General features: G+C 38.7%; 1 protein-coding gene across 2 annotated transcripts; it reads left to right on the forward strand.

The window, feature by feature from the left end:
* Window positions 1-3,734: 3,734 nt before the first annotated feature.
* LOC134616772 (acyl-coenzyme A thioesterase 5-like) lies at window positions 3,735-6,724 on the forward strand. Of its 2 annotated transcripts, XM_063461769.1 has the most exons (4): window positions 3,735-3,802; window positions 4,363-4,862; window positions 5,088-5,290; window positions 5,369-6,724. In XM_063461769.1, exons 2-4 carry the CDS (start codon window positions 4,406-4,408, stop codon window positions 5,975-5,977), a joined length of 1,269 nt encoding a protein of 422 aa, XP_063317839.1. In that variant the 5' UTR covers window positions 3,735-3,802; window positions 4,363-4,405; the 3' UTR covers window positions 5,978-6,724. The 2 variants fall into 2 exon arrangements, with proteins under 2 accessions (XP_063317839.1, XP_063317838.1); XM_063461768.1 differs by having other exon boundaries at window positions 3,741-4,862.
* Window positions 6,725-15,780: the final 9,056 nt, after the last annotated feature.

Raw genomic sequence — 15,780 nt, forward strand, 5'->3', positions numbered from 1 at the left:
TTCTTTCCATCACCTTCGGGGAAACCATAATTTTCCTTACTTTCTTAACTTCAGTTATCATCTATAACATTATCTTGCTCAATATCTGCTACACAGACAGACCCCATATAAGAATGACGAATATTGGACTGATTTAGCCTCTTAACCTGCTTACAGCCTCATACCGTTTTCCATCTCTTGTGGCGCATCAGAGGTCAAACCACATTACGGATGTTACGGTTGTAGGCTAAAAAGTAACTTATGATCTCAGGCAGTGGCAGAGCTGTCTGCCAGAGCTGTAATTTGGCAGTGTGACATGGAACCACAGCTATGTTGACTTTGCTCCCAACAGCCTCGTTCTACATTTTTGACCAGAACATGGTGTGAAGAGTATCACTCACTGGATACTCTCAATCTCACGCAGCAGCTAAGGCTCATTTTAAAATTAATAATAATTTTTTTAAACTGAGTGTTTCTTCTTCACTCACCATGTGTTTTACACCACTCTGCATTTAATCATTAGCTACTATTAATCTCTGCCTCTCTTCCACAGCATGTCTTTTGTCTATCTTCCTTCCGTCACCCCAGCTGGTGTTGGATGGCCGCCCCTCCCTGAGCCTAGTTCTGCTGGAGGTTTCTTCCTGTTATAAAGGAGTTTTTCACAAATAAAACTTCTTCACAAATAAAATTTTAACCATTAGAGAAAAAATTAATCATTAAAAATCATCTCATAGATGTAACATTATCTACAGTTACTTTCAGTACCATTGATATTCACTTAGTCTTTTTCTCCAATTGATCTTTCTGAGTTAACTTCAGTAATTACTTCCTCCAAACCATCAACATGTCTTTTAGACCCCATTCCTACAAGACTCCCCAAAGAAGTCCTACCATTAATTAATGCTTCAATCTTAAATATGATCAACCTATCTCTAGTAATCGGCTATGTACCACAGGCCTTCAAGCTGGCTGTAGTTAAACCGTTACTTAAAAAGCCATCACGTTAGTGTGGGGTTGTTAGTTAGTTAGTGTGGGGTGGTTCGTGTTGCTCATGAAACTGATCAATGATCAGCTGATCGGCTTTTCTCCCTTCTTTTTTTATCGCCCACTTTGCGCCAGAAAGAGGAAACCAGCGGATGTCGCACTAAACAACAGCAGCACGTTTAAACTTGATAAGCTGTTGTTAGAATTTATCTAATATTACTTTCTAGTATCAGCTGATGTTTGCTGGAGCCACAGCTGTAAAAGCTGCTGGTCATCATGATATCGGTTTGGATATGTGGTGAGAGGGAAACATGATGATGAAACCAGGAGATGTCCTTACTGAATCATCAGAGCTGAACAGGTGATGGAGAAAAAGGTTTACCTTTTAGGTGACACGAATGAGTTGAAGGGAAGTTATGAACTGTTTCTGAGAGACAAATAACACCAGGATCCTTTTCTCTCTGAGCTGACAGCTGGTAACTGCGCAAGGGTGGATCTAGCAAAGTTTTGCCAGGGGTCCAGGTAGAGCATTAAATGGGAAAGGGGGGGCACAAAGAAATACTTTTCTTTCTTATTCTCATTTAAAATATCTAGCTTTTAATAAATAATTATCAGAATCTTACAGCCAAAGTGGTCATCTGATGTCAAATGTATAGAAATCATACATATATACAAAGAAGATAATATATGTACATCACTGTAGCAACAGCATTTGATTTTATTCAAAGGATTTATGGCTTTTCCTATAATACCTGGTGGGTCATCTCTAGTAAAAATGCCTGGGCCAATTTTCTTTCCAGCCCTACTTATATGACTGACATGATGTTTACTGTGAGTCTGGGGTTTTGGTTATACTGAACCTGCCTCGTGTTGTTTATCAGATATTCTCAGGAGAAGCGCCAGTGACAATAAAAAAAGGAAAAGGAAAAAACCCATCTGTCATGAAAAGGGCATGAAAATTTGAGAAATAGATGACCTGTAATTAACAAATGTGTTTTTCTAGCTTTTATTTTTTAAGGTACAAGTATATTCTTTATTGCGGTGCAATATGTGAATATATTATATTGAGGATGACGTCACCTGATCCATGTTTTTATTGCGATATCAGTTTATTGAGTCTGTTAGCATCAGTAACCCTCAATCTATTCCCCCAGCATGTAACAGCATAGAGGATTGCACAGTTGTTACGCGTTGTTTGGGGTGTTCTGCGTGTACACAAATAGCTTTTCATGAGGTACTTTCTGGATAGCAGGAATGGTATCTGGAGCAAAGTTCACATAGCAACATTGGCTCCATTAGAGTTAACCTCTAAGTAAAAGGGGACATGCTTGCCACACTGGCAAATACTATTATACTCATTTACCAGCACAGGTCAAATATTACAGGTCTGCCACTGACTGAAACTGTATTTAAGTTGACATTAAATCCAAAAGGTTAAATTCAAAAGAGAGATTATTTAAAAAAAAAAAAACATATCCAGCAGCTCTGCATTTGTTTGCAACTCAGGTTCTTATTGCAAAGGGATCAGTGGTAACTTTCTGTTTTGGTAAGCACTCCAGTTTGTCGTGGCTCTCTGCACACAAGTCTTTACAAAGCTTTTCCTGACGGCTTCCTGTTGAAGCCGTTAAATTAAAAAGTCTAGGTGTATTGTTTGGGGAGTGTCTGTGTTTGATAAAACCAGTTTAATCCGGGTGAATTATGGATGAGATGACTTTCTCAATTCTGATTGTTACTGCCTTGGTTATAATTTTCATATCTGTATTCATTAGTGATAGTGATCAATAACTAGATGTGACAGTGGGATCCCTGCAAGGTTTAAGAAGAACTGTGATAGCAGCTGTGTTTAAATCACAGGGAATAATACCAGTTTGTTTTATTCCTTGGATAAATTTTAAATATATTGGGCTGAGCATATCCCAGAAATGCTTATAGAACTCAGCCGGGAAGCCATCCAGCCCTGGCACTATATTGTTTGGCATAAGATATATTGCATGGTTAATTCTTTTTCTGTTAATGGAGCTTCTAGCTCTTATCTGTACATCTGTCAAATGTGGTAAATTTATATTATTAATATTAAACTTACTCCTTCAGTTTATAAATATCCTTACGATCCCCAGCCAAAATATCCCTAAATTTTTCTTAACCACTTACCCAATTCAGGGTAATTAAGGGGGCTGGAGACTATCCTGTCTGACATTTAGAGAGAGGCAGGGTACACCCCAGACAAGCCGCCAGTCCGTATTTAATTAGACAAAATAATTCCTGATATTAAAGCACAAAAAGACACAGAATCACATCTACAACCAATTTAGAGCACCATCTATCCCAAACTTCATGTTGCTTCGCTGTGGGGGGAAGATAGAGTACCTGGAGAGCACCTGTTGGAGATTATTACTAAGTGAACTGAATATAAATGTTGGGGAAAGGACATGGCCACTACCAGTAGTCCTGTGGGGGTGGTCTTTTATCTGTGATCTATTATTGAGTGTTTGTTGTGTGATCCTGGACCTGTTCTTGACCTTACCCCCTTCGTCCCAGAGCCCGTTTTATAAAAAAAAAATTAAAAAAAATATTATAACTGACCATGAAATTCAACAAAGCTAGTCACCTCAAAGTAACTTTGGCAAGAAGACGAATTAAACAGGAAGCCGGGAACAAAACCTGACATACTGTTAACTACCTCCAACAATAATCGGTACTGAGCAGCTCTGCGTTTGTTTGCATTTCAGGCTCTTATTGTGAAGGGATTGGTGATAACTTCCTGTTTTGATAAGCACTCGAATTTGTCGTGGCTCTCTGCACACTTTTTGCTGGTTTTCCAGTAGTGGTGGGAGATTTCGTGAGTGTATGCCTCCACATTTGGAAAGTTATGCGTCAGGCAAAGCTTTTGTTCTCAGGCTTAAGTCGTATGTATAATGTTTAAATGTTCTAACGAGTGAAGCTAAAGTCTTTACGAAGCTTTTTTTGTACTCTGTCTTCCGTGGACGCCCTTAATCCTCGACAAAAGTGTCGGTGGTGAGGCTTCAGGCTTTTACAGAAATGTAAAAATATTTGCTGCTCTTTTACCCTTGGTGGGGGGAAGAGAAGATTTTTAGCTAGCGCTAATGCTTCTGTAGTACTGTTACTGCAGGGTTAGGGAAGTAGGAAGGAAGGCATCAAAATAAAAGCGCACAGGACCCTTGAAACTTGACAGTTCTGTTGAGCCAAACAAAGCTGGAAGACGTATATCACATTGTCGTTTACATCCACTTTGGATGCTAGAGTTGGAGTGAAATACAATAGGACTCTTTAACTTTACCACAAGGCTAGTGTGTACTCTAAAAAGCTAAAGTTCACAGCACCTCTTAGAGTAATAAAAATAACGTGTGCAGTAGCACTATTTCGTTTATTTCTCTATAGGGCAAAGTCTAAACGTATAACTTAAAGGAAAGTTGCTGAAGACATGGCTTCCCAAGTCAGGCTGAGGCTGCTCCCGAGTGCCAGGTGTCTGTTTGATGAGCCCATTCAGGTGAAGGTGGCCGGGCTGAGGTCAAGGCAGGTGGTCTCCCTGAGAGCCAGCTCAACCGACGACAAGGGAACTGTGTTCAGCTCTGCGGCCACCTACAGAGCCGATGGCAGCGGGGAGATTGATGTGAAGAGAGACCCCTCACTCAGTGGGAGCTACGTTGGGGTTGAACCGATGGGTCTGCTTTGGTCGATGACACCGGACTCTTTGCATAAAAGACTTCAGAAGATAAATGCCCTTAATCCTTACATGGTAAAGTTCTCAGTGCACGAGGAGGCAGGTGAGGGCCGGATTCTGGCAGAGGCGACTAATGAGAGGATTCTAATGGGAGATGGGGTCATTCGGGTCCCCGTCAAAGAGGGGAACATTCGAGGAGTCCTGTTTACTCCTCCAGGTTTGTCAGTATCACTGTCACTGAGTTAGGTAAATTGATTTATAATTAGGGTGTTATTTGATGCAATTTGATGTTGTTAGTTTTGGACCCGGTTTTTATGCCCAATGATATTTGACCATCGTTTAGACAAAAATGTACATACTTGAAAATGTCCTAGTTACAGTTACTCATAAGTTTAGCTCCATACAAAAAATATGCTTGTTTTGCATGTATGTTTCATTCCAGGCAGGGGTCCCTTCCCAGCTGTGTTAGATTTGTACACTTTTGGTGGAGGTCTGTCAGAGAAAAGAGCCTCTCTGTTGGCAAGCAGAGGATTTTTGGTTCTGACTGTTGCCCTGTATGGCCACGATGACCTGCCTAAAAACGTTAAGGAGATCCACCTGGATTATTTGGAAGAAGCAGTCGAGTTTCTAAAAAAACAAACTAAGGTGAGTTCATTTATTCTGGAAGACTCATAGTTGTTGAAGACAACTTTGATGGCTGTTCATTGACATGTTTTTCCACAGGGTTCCAGTAAAAAAGTTGGTGTAATATCCCTTTCCAAAAGTGGAGATCTTGCCTTATCAGTTGCTTCTTACCTACCAGATGTTGAGGCCACAGTGTGGATCAATGGCTGCTCTGCCAATGTAGCTTTGCCTCTCTACTATAAGAAAAGACAAATACATTCTGCATTAATGTTTGATTTAAAGAAAGTGATTCCCACTGAGTCAGGGGCCTTCAACACCAAATACGTTTTAAACAATCCTCTGGCAGAGGAGAACAAGGGCAGCCTGATTCCCATTGAACGAGCCAAAGGATATTTCCTCTTTGTGGCCTCTGAGGGTGACCTTAACTGGGACAGCAAGGCTTACGTGGATGAGATGGTGGAGAGACTGAAGCGTCACAGGAAGGAGAAGTTTGAGAGTGTGTCATACCCTGGAGCTGGACACTACTTAGAGCCACCTTATGGACCCTACTGCCCTTCCAGCTTCCATGGGGTTTTAGGCAAGCCAGTCTTGTGGGGAGGTGAACCCAAGTCCCACGCAGCAGCTGAGGTCCACATGTGGAAGAAGATCCAAGATTTCCTCAGAAATCATCTGAGCTCTGATGCTGCACAGAATAGGGCCAAGTTATAGTTTCAAACTAGACAATGAATAACAAAAAGCAAAGTCACGACTGCCATAAAACTGTGTGATAATCATGTCTGACCTGTTAAATGTGTTGATTAATGATTCACTATTTTAAACATTTAAAGACTGTAATTTATCACAACAGGTAGAACAGGATCCTCTTTACCCTCAAGGTATAGCTATAATTTTGTGTTAATACGCCATAGTGTCATGTAAATGCTTGTAAGTTTTCTGTTTTCATCATTAAAGTTGGTAAAATTTGAAAAAGGTTTATTTGTATAAAACTTAAAAAGCGCATCCTGAATGCTTGACACGATGTAGATCCAGTCCTTCTGTCACACTGAGGTACTTTGATGTCACGAGACGATCCAGTTGTCACAGGGAGATGTTGCTGCAGACTTTGTCTCATGTCTATTAAAATTAAAGTTACTTTTCCTGCTGCACACACTAAAGTCAACTTATTAATTCATCAAAACCAAAAAGACAAGATGTATTGACTGCCGTTTAACTCTAGAATAAATGTTCTTAAGTGTTGATTTCTGATGTATTATTTAATGTAATGAAAGATTGTGATTTATCATAAACTAGCATCTGTGGCTCACAAATTACCTTGAGGCATACTGACACATCCCATCTGCACACAGCAAACTAGACAGACTGGTGCCTATTACCTGTACCTGCAACCTTACAAGCTAATGTTAACTGAATTTTGTTTTTCCTTAAAATTGTTGTTGCAACTGTTACAATAGACATTTGTATTCAAAGGCAAGGAGTTTGCTCTCGTGTTTGTTGTTCATGGTTTCTCAATGAACTCCCAAACCAGTGAAACATGCCTGTGTCTCTCTTAGTCCTTGTTCTACCAGACGACCCTCCAGAAAAGGAAGTTCTGCTAATAGGGGATTGTGAACTTGGTGTTTCCTCTCTAATATTACACAGTCTTTGCCTCCCATTATAAGACAGTTTGGGATGAACTATTGTGAAATGGTACTATATGAATGAAACAAGTGAGCCTGTCAGTCTTCACTACTGCCACAAGATGGCAGTATAAGCCTCTAAATAAACAGTCGTGCTCTGGCTAGTACTCCCAGGACACAGAAAGAAACAGAATCACATCTACAACCAATTTAGAGCACCATCTATCCCAACCTGCATGGTGCTGGACTGTGGGAGGAAGACCGAGTGTTGGAGATTACTGTTAAGTGAACAGAGTTTTGGGCAACATTACACTAAAGTCTTGAAAAAATATAATAACTCAACCATCAAACTAATCACCTCAAAGCAACTTTGGCAGAGCGGAAGAGAAATTTAAACAAGAAATGGGAAGTGGGGAACAAAACCTGATGTACTAGTAACTACCTCAAACTCATTTTTCACCTCTGAGATGGGAGATAACATGCTTGCTACAGTGCAGGGAGTTCATAAAGACTGCAGAACCTTCATCTGCCCGTTTGATTTATTAAGCAGCATTGTTGAAAAGCTCCTTCTCTATCTCTCCTGTTCTTTGTGTTTCTGTATCTGACTGCTCCCTTTCTGTCATTTCAGCTCAGCGGAGCTCACGTCAGCTTCTGGCCTTTGAAAGGCATTATACCTGCACTAAGGGATGTATGTTCTGTGGGAACTTGAGATTGAATTTATGCTTCTGTGTTTATGGGTAAATGATGATTAATTCATTTGTGTATTGCCATTCAAAATTTAAACTGCATGCAGATACCAGCAGATACCAGAACTGTAACTGAGATGTTAAAAGTATTTCACAAGTACAAGATATAAAACATAGAGGCTTTAGAGACAAGCAGAATAGGTGATCAGAGAAGTTAAGGCTGGGTTCTGAACACTATCCAATGTCCACTTGACATTAACTTGCTGTTGTTAATGCTGAGCTTTTTGTTTTGGCCCATTGTGGAGCCAAAACAAACAGGAGGCAGGGTCATGATTCTCCAAAAGACTTTATCAGGGGTGAAGTTTTCAGGACTCCGTGAAACCTCACTGAATACTAGAGTTAACTCAAAACAATCCATAAAAACTGCTGGGGTTGAATTCTTTGCTGTATAATTATATTGTTTTGGTGCTATTTAAAGAAGATTTAATCAAACTGAATGGAACTAAATAACATAGGATTTGAAGAGGTTAACCCTACTCTAGTCCAACATGTGTGCTTTTGTTTATGTCACAGGATATAGTTTCTTCAGAGATACTGCAAAAAGAAACTAGCAGCATGCCAGCAGGTTCTAGAAGTCCTGTATTTTGTTCCAAAACAGACCTCAAGTTTGGCTTTTTCAGTAGTTTCCTCCTAGCTAATCTTTGTTCTACTTGTGTCTAAAGATTTCCTGAGAGGTAGCCTCTTTCGTTTGTTTGTCTGAAAAGGTGATATATGAAAAAAGTGATAAGATAAAAGAAAAATCCAACAAGTTTTATTAAATGTCTTACTACTAAGTAGTAAGGTGGTCATCTCATAATACCAGAACAGCTTTAATGTTCAAGTCTGTTAATCTGCACTGGAGGGATGACATTCAACCATCGATTTTTCCCTCATTTGCCTGTGTGATGATGCAGGTTGAGATTCCTTTTTAACACATTGGCTGCAAAACTGGAATAAGTGTTCAGTTGAAATGAGACAACTGTCATGACCATAAGATATGATTGACATTATTTTCATATTTGCTGAAGCATTCAGTGACCTCTCATGCCTCCATTGGATGGACACATCCCGGAATAGGCAAGATCATTTGGAACAGCTTTATATTGATTTAAAGTTACCCTTTAATCCAACTGGATCCAAGCCATCCCTTCCACAACACAACAGAGCCACAGACTCCCCTCACTGTAAGGATCAAGGGTTGAGTTTTTTTTTTCCATACTCTGTCACATGTCTGTAAGTTCTTTTACATAAATTCAGATACATTACAAACTCTTTCTATTGTTTGTCTTTTTCAAGCTAAGTATCTGATGAACTCTGTGGAGGACTTCAGGGAACGAGTGGCCCCGATCTAAATGTCTTCTTAGCCATGAATTGTGAAAACAATATTATTATTAAAATGGTGAGACTTTTACAAGCTACACTTTCTTTGTGGTGCTAGAACCTCATGCACTATGAATGTTGTTGCTAAATGCTAAAAAGCTCTGGTGCTCTCTTCCTTTCTACACTCACATTTAAACTTATGAACTTCCGGTCACAAATTCACTTATCTGGTCCACTTCCTGAATCTGCTCACCACATTCAACTGTGACTTTTAACAGAGGTTGGGAAATACAATATAAATGCATCTAGCCAAGTGCACCCTAACCATAACTCTGCCTAAATCTCACTGCTTCAACTCTCAACAAACAGAAACAACACTGCCATCATGCTTCAGCTTGATGATTTGAATTTAGGCTTACAGGAATCCGCCTTTGCTTCTCTGATTGAGAGCAAATGCCAGAATGTGTTTGACAAGCCATCCATCATAATGCTGTGCTTTGTGATTGCGGCTGCGGGCACCTTGTGTACACCCGCTACAGCTGATGTATTTTTAATGAGTAATAATGACCAGAAAGCAGGAAACATGTCAAAGCTCCTGATACTGCAGTTCAGATTTTAAAGTGATAAGGTCCATTATATAGGACTGTACAAATGTCTTGAGTCATCCACATTTTTGCATATACAAACAAAAACAGAGTTTGTACAATTCTAATGAGTTTGAAAGTCAATATTTGGTATGACCACCTTTATTCTTCAATGTATCATGAACTCTCTTACCCAAGTTTTCTTATAATATATTTAAAATAAATTTCAGGACTAGTTTGAATGCGTCTTGAGAAGCATTCAAAGCTCTTCTCTGAATGTCGGTTGTCTTTTGTTTCATTCTTTATCAATTTGATCCCACACTGTTACAGTAATGTTCAGGTCTGCATTCTGGGGAGGCCAATTAATGACTGATACTGTTCAGTTGTATGTTTTTGAATCCAGGCATGCTTTTAATGCAATGGCAGTGTGTTTGGGATCATTGTCATGCTCAAAAATGAATATTGTTTGTTTTTTCATATCCTCAACACCACTGACTAAAATACAGCCCCAAACCATAACAGAGCCTCCACTGTGTTGTACTGATGGATTTAGACAATCACTGTTTCTCTCTCATGACTTCCTCTGTACGCATTGATGACTATTTAACTAAAAATGTCAAGTTTTATGTCTCCATAAGCCTGATTTTCAGTCCAGTTGTCATGTAATTTGGCATAATTCAGCCTTTTCTCCAGGTTTTCTTGTCAGCCACCCTTGCACTGACACCATTTCTGGTGGAATTTCTCTGATTTAGACACTAGTACATTGTTAAGCATCTGATTTTATTGTATTATTATTGATTTGACATTAAAAAAAATTGAATTTGGAAAACATATTCAAATTTCCATTTCTCTTCTCTTGGAATCAGCTGCAAAATCAGTTACACCTAAAAAATCTCACTGAATTAATTGAAAGTGATTTAAAGGATCTGGAGCAAGCTGGGGTATTTTGCCTGAATATTAATACCCCTGGTTTTTTTCCCTCTCACTCTCTCTCTGTCATCTGTCCCTTTCATTCTTCTGTGACGCTTCCTTGTGGGTCCACCTGTGAATGGACTTTCCTTTTCCTGTACTTTCTCTCTCATCATCTAATCACTTGTGGTATTTAATGAAGGACTGGAGCTGCTGCTTTCCCTTGGATTGATGTTAACATCATGTTGGTAATTTGTGATGCTGAGAATTCAGTGAATAGTTTAAAAGATCGGCTTATAAAGTTCAAAGTTTCATTGACACAAACAAGCTTTCGGTCAGATTAGCAGCTGATTTCTTTCTTTAAGAAGTCCCCCGTACAGTGACAATTACAAATAATACTGTCTGTTTCAGGTGTTCACCTTTTTCTTCCAACTGATTAAAAAACAGTAAGAACGAGAATGGTTTTGGGCCAAGCTGCTGATCTGGTGAACATTACAAGCCTGCCATGTCTGCACTGTGTATTATTAGGCCATGTTCATGTAGTCTGCACCATGTAATTATCTCAGCAGGCTGCTGACAAGAGGAGCCAAGATCTCTGTCCCATGTGGTGCAGATGTGTTTATTTTTAAGACTGTGATGTATCTTTAGGACTTTAGTAACAAAGGACAGAGACAAAGACTGTTTTAACGTCAGTTGAAGAAAACTTGAAAGCCAAAATTCTTCTTAAACTATTCTTACACTTTGCTCAATAATGCATCACATGATATCGGCTCCCCTTTCTTCACTGTTTTATGCTGCTAGCTGTGAGCTTCTTTTTATTTATTTAGTCCATCTGGAAGCCATAATGAGATATTATCCAGTGTTTGAACCGTTTCAAAGTGTTGATTGCACTTTAAAAGCACATTTACTGGGTTTACAACAATGAAATCACTCAAATTTGAAAGAAAGCTACAAATTTGAAGCAAGAGGAAATGTGTGAAATAATTTGAAAGGTCCACTCTGTTTCTAAACATAATGGTAAATGGTCTGTATTTGTATAGCGCTATGGACCCTAAAGCACTTCACACTACTTTCAGTCATCCACCCATTCACACACTGGTGATGGCAAGCTACATTGTAGCCACAGCTGCCCTGGGGCGCACTGACAGAGGCGAGGCTGCCGGACACTGGTGCCACCGGGCCCTCTGACCACCACCAGTAGGCAACGGGTGAAGTGTCTTCCCAAGGACACAACGACCAAGACTGTCGGAGCCGGGGCTCGAACCGGCAACCTTCCGATTACAAGACGAACTCTTGAGCCACGATCGCCCCCTAAATTATGTTATTAATAAATCTTGTTTATTAAAGGAAATCAGAATACCTATATTGATTGTATCTGTAAGAGGTCAGTAAATAAGTAGGTCATTTTTTTTTATTATTATTATTATTTTTTATCTGTAGCACATGTCTCATACTATAATTTTCTTATGAAACTGGCAAAACAATCAAAAACCACAATCTAAGAGCTGCCTTGCTCTTGGAGGTTTCACGGGAAACTAAATCCTAGCAATAGTGATTGCGATTTGATTAACTGCAATGACCGGTGTAGAAAATTCCTTATGGAGTTCTTGATTTTATCAACACACAAAGGAAAAAGTTGGGCTCCAAAGTCAAACAACTTTTGATTTACGCAAAAGAGCGCTTTTCTTTAGTCTTTGTCTCATTCCTTGCACAGTGCATCCAAAACAAGCAGAGCCACCATATCATCTCCTTTTAATTCATCTAAAAAGGACACGAGGAAACAGTGATTGTAGAAACATTTATTCAAATCCCTCTGCGGCCCTTGTGTTTGGCAGTGGTCCTCGGGCTCTTGCCAACATGCAGACAGCAAACGTGTTAGCCTGCCTTTGAAAACAGATGATCAAAGACTTCCACGTTTCTGGTAAAAGTATAACAATTACATGTTTATCCCACACATTTTGTGCTTTACATTGTTCCCAGTGAGACCTGAATAGGCAGAGACATCATGTCAGATTCTGTGTTGCAACACTACTGCATGGAAATCTGTATTTTCATAGTTTTTAAAGAAAAATACATTTAATATTAGGTATATGATACCGTACCATGTATATTTATGTAGATTTAAAAAATAGCCCCCTGGCTTAACAGTGCAGTGGTTACACTGCATCAAGAGGGAGCAATAGGTTAACATCATGGGTGTTACTGTTTCTGTTTTGAGAGTAATGCCTCCTGCAGGATTTGAAAAAAAAAAAAAGATAACTAATGAAAAGCTGAGATGTTCTATTAGGAATTTTCTGAGAGGCTTAAGTGGGCTTTTTATTGTTAGTGTGTTCAAAACCATTGTGAAATCCACTTGACTTTTTTTTTGGTTGCTCATTTTGTTCAAACAAAAGTAAATGAAGTCATCAAACAAAGGAAAAGAACAAACTAACACTACTCAATCAATACTTAAAACAATACACATTTGGTGTTGCACTTTCACAAGCTTGAGCAACATCCTAAAGCTTTTTTTCTTTTATTTTTGTGTCATCATTGTGGTTTAAGATGGAGTACAATAAAAACGCCATCTAAAAGGAGCTTTTAACATCATCTGTACACATGTAGAATTTAAAGACTTGCATATTTGCTTGTGCATATACTGTGCAGCAGTGGTGCTGCACATCATCATTGCAGAGATCAGTCCTGATGTGACCCAAATATCTAACTTTAGGCAACACATTTAAAACCTAAAGCTTCCTGAGTGTCAAGCAGAGTGGACCAGTGATTTGTACTGAATATCAAAGCAACAAGGTTCTGAGTCTCAACCCAGTTTGTGTGTGCATGGTCTTTGCCTTTCCGGCTTCTTCGGACAGCCCAAAAACATGCATGCAATTAGGTTAATTAGTCATGCTAAATTGACTGTAGGTGTGAATGTGAGTGTGAATGGATGTGTTGCCCTGTGAGAGATTGGCAACCTGTCCATGGTGGAACCCAGCTTTCCCTATGACAGGTGGCATAGGCTCCCCCCGCCCCCTGTGACCCTGAATTAGGTAAGTGGGAGTAAATGAAAAGATTTGTTTCCAATCCTTTGTAGTTAAGCAATCAATACTAAACTCTTTTTAGCGTTGATGTAATAAATAATAAACTTGAATTAAAACATGTTATTTCACTCTATCACTCATACTTAAAAATAACAATGAACCCCCCCCAGAAAACAGCCTGGTATAAGCAGTGTGTTAGCAAGAGGATGTAGTTATCACCCAATGCTTGCAAGCTTGGTAAGCAAACTATATCGATACAATATATTGGTGTAGCAAAGTAAATACTTGGACTTCATAGAATTGTAGCACAACGTTCTTGGGCTAGCTGATGATTTGCATTTTTAAATAATACCCAGTAAGTAAACTTACCCAGTTACGTGGCTGAGAGGTCCATTTCGGTGAGGCCTACTAAAACAGTACTGCTCTAGTTTCCACACACCTGTCACTGAATGTGGCTACATCCATTTGCACACAATTTAAATGGGTAAGTTATATAAAATTCCACCCTGCACGAAGCTGTTACAAGTAGAAAATTAACCATAGATACAAGAAACGGCTTTGGTCCAAGCTGTAAACAAGTGTATTCCTACTGCTGAGAATAACTCACTTTTTTGGATATAGCCTCAGGCACCCGTTAAAAGAATTGCAGTTTTTGGCATATTTTTCAGCCTCGGAGCACAAAAATCAGTTTACGTAAAGTTTACATCTACATCAGTATGAATTCAGCTTAAAGCCTTTTCATTTAGCTTGATATTGTGATTGAACTATAACTCTGATACTACTTTGAGATATCTACAGTGATTCTAGACCCTCACTTTCACCTTGTCAGTACATTTTTGCTGTTGTTATGATTAGTTACATATTCCCACCATCCATCTGTCACATCACAAGTAAAAGAAATAATGGGACATTAAGGCTTTTAGATGATTGTAAGTAACAGATCAACAGTGTGAAGCTTTATTTCACATTCAGATGTTAGTGCAGAAATGATCATGGATTACAAATTAGTAAAAGTGTTCAAATGTCTGGAGGTTTAGGTTGACCTTTTATGCAGTTTTGTGCTTTTCTTCCATGTCTTATTGCCATAAACTGTAACATTTGGTGGAATGATGTGATAACTTCATCTGCATACATTCTGTGCAAGAAAAATTACAAACTACATTCAAATAAAGCTGTTTGTGTGGACAAGATAACAAAAATCTGGTGACAGTTAAGAGATAAAAACTCAAGGGGAGAGAGAATACAGGGTTTATATCATATAATGAAGCTGAATAATCAGCTGTTTTGAATTTGTGTTGTTAAATAAATTTGGAAAGGGATAAAAATCCTCAGGGGCAGTAAGATACCAGAACCCTTACTTTTCACTTTTCCCTTATTTTGGCAGCTTTTGTGTTGCGAGTCAGTCACGAGCTTCTCACCTGTACAGTGAGGAGCTTCTCTGGAGTGCATCTCCTATAAAAATAAAACAGGACTTTGCTGAATAAGCAGACAGTGACTTAAGATGAATTTTTAAATGGATTATGAAGTAATCATTATCTTAATGGAAACATAAATTTCCAGAAAAATGTTGATATATTTTTTTTTCCTTTGCTAATTTGAGAAATCTCTTGAGTCCTTGAATCTATATAGAGCTGTCATGGTCTCAGAGTCTTAAGAGCTCATTTTGTCAAATGATTTATGTTCTCCCTGTGACCCTGGATTAGATAAGCAGAAGAAGATGGATGGATTCATGTTGTGTCACATTTCCTGTTTTATTTTGGTAATGGATATGCAATGTGTTTTGTGTTGAGCTAACTTCCCCTGTCTCATTATACTGTATCTATATTGTCTTCATGTTGTCTCAGTCTCCCCTTGTTCATTGTTGTGTTGTCCCTCTGTGACATATGCATAGTTTGCATTTGCAGGACTCTATAAATATCCCCATGCCTAGATTAGAAGCTACTGTTTTTACACAGACAGTATGATTAATAATGAACAGAAAACAAAACAAATCTCAAAAGTACACATACATAAGAAAAGAGGAAATTAAGCCCATGAATCCAAATGTGCTTCAGAATAAAAGAATGTAACAACAGTTGAACTCGTTTTTAACCCTGTAAAGCCCGAACCACGAAATAACTGCAAAATAGTTTTTGACACAGGTATTTTTTAAACTTTAGACCCATTAAAAAAATTAAATATCAATGTGCATGTATGAGTTTTAATTTTATTTTATTTGTTTACTTCAGCTGGCATCTTTGTGCAATTTATTGCTTGAAATTTTATTGTGTAATTTATTCAGATTTCTCAGGGGGAAAATTCACACTAATATTGTAGAAGTCTCAAAAAAGTCATAAA

Source organism: Pelmatolapia mariae, linkage group LG18, assembly GCF_036321145.2.
Source record: "Pelmatolapia mariae isolate MD_Pm_ZW linkage group LG18, Pm_UMD_F_2, whole genome shotgun sequence".
NCBI lineage: Eukaryota > Metazoa > Chordata > Actinopteri > Cichliformes > Cichlidae > Pelmatolapia > Pelmatolapia mariae.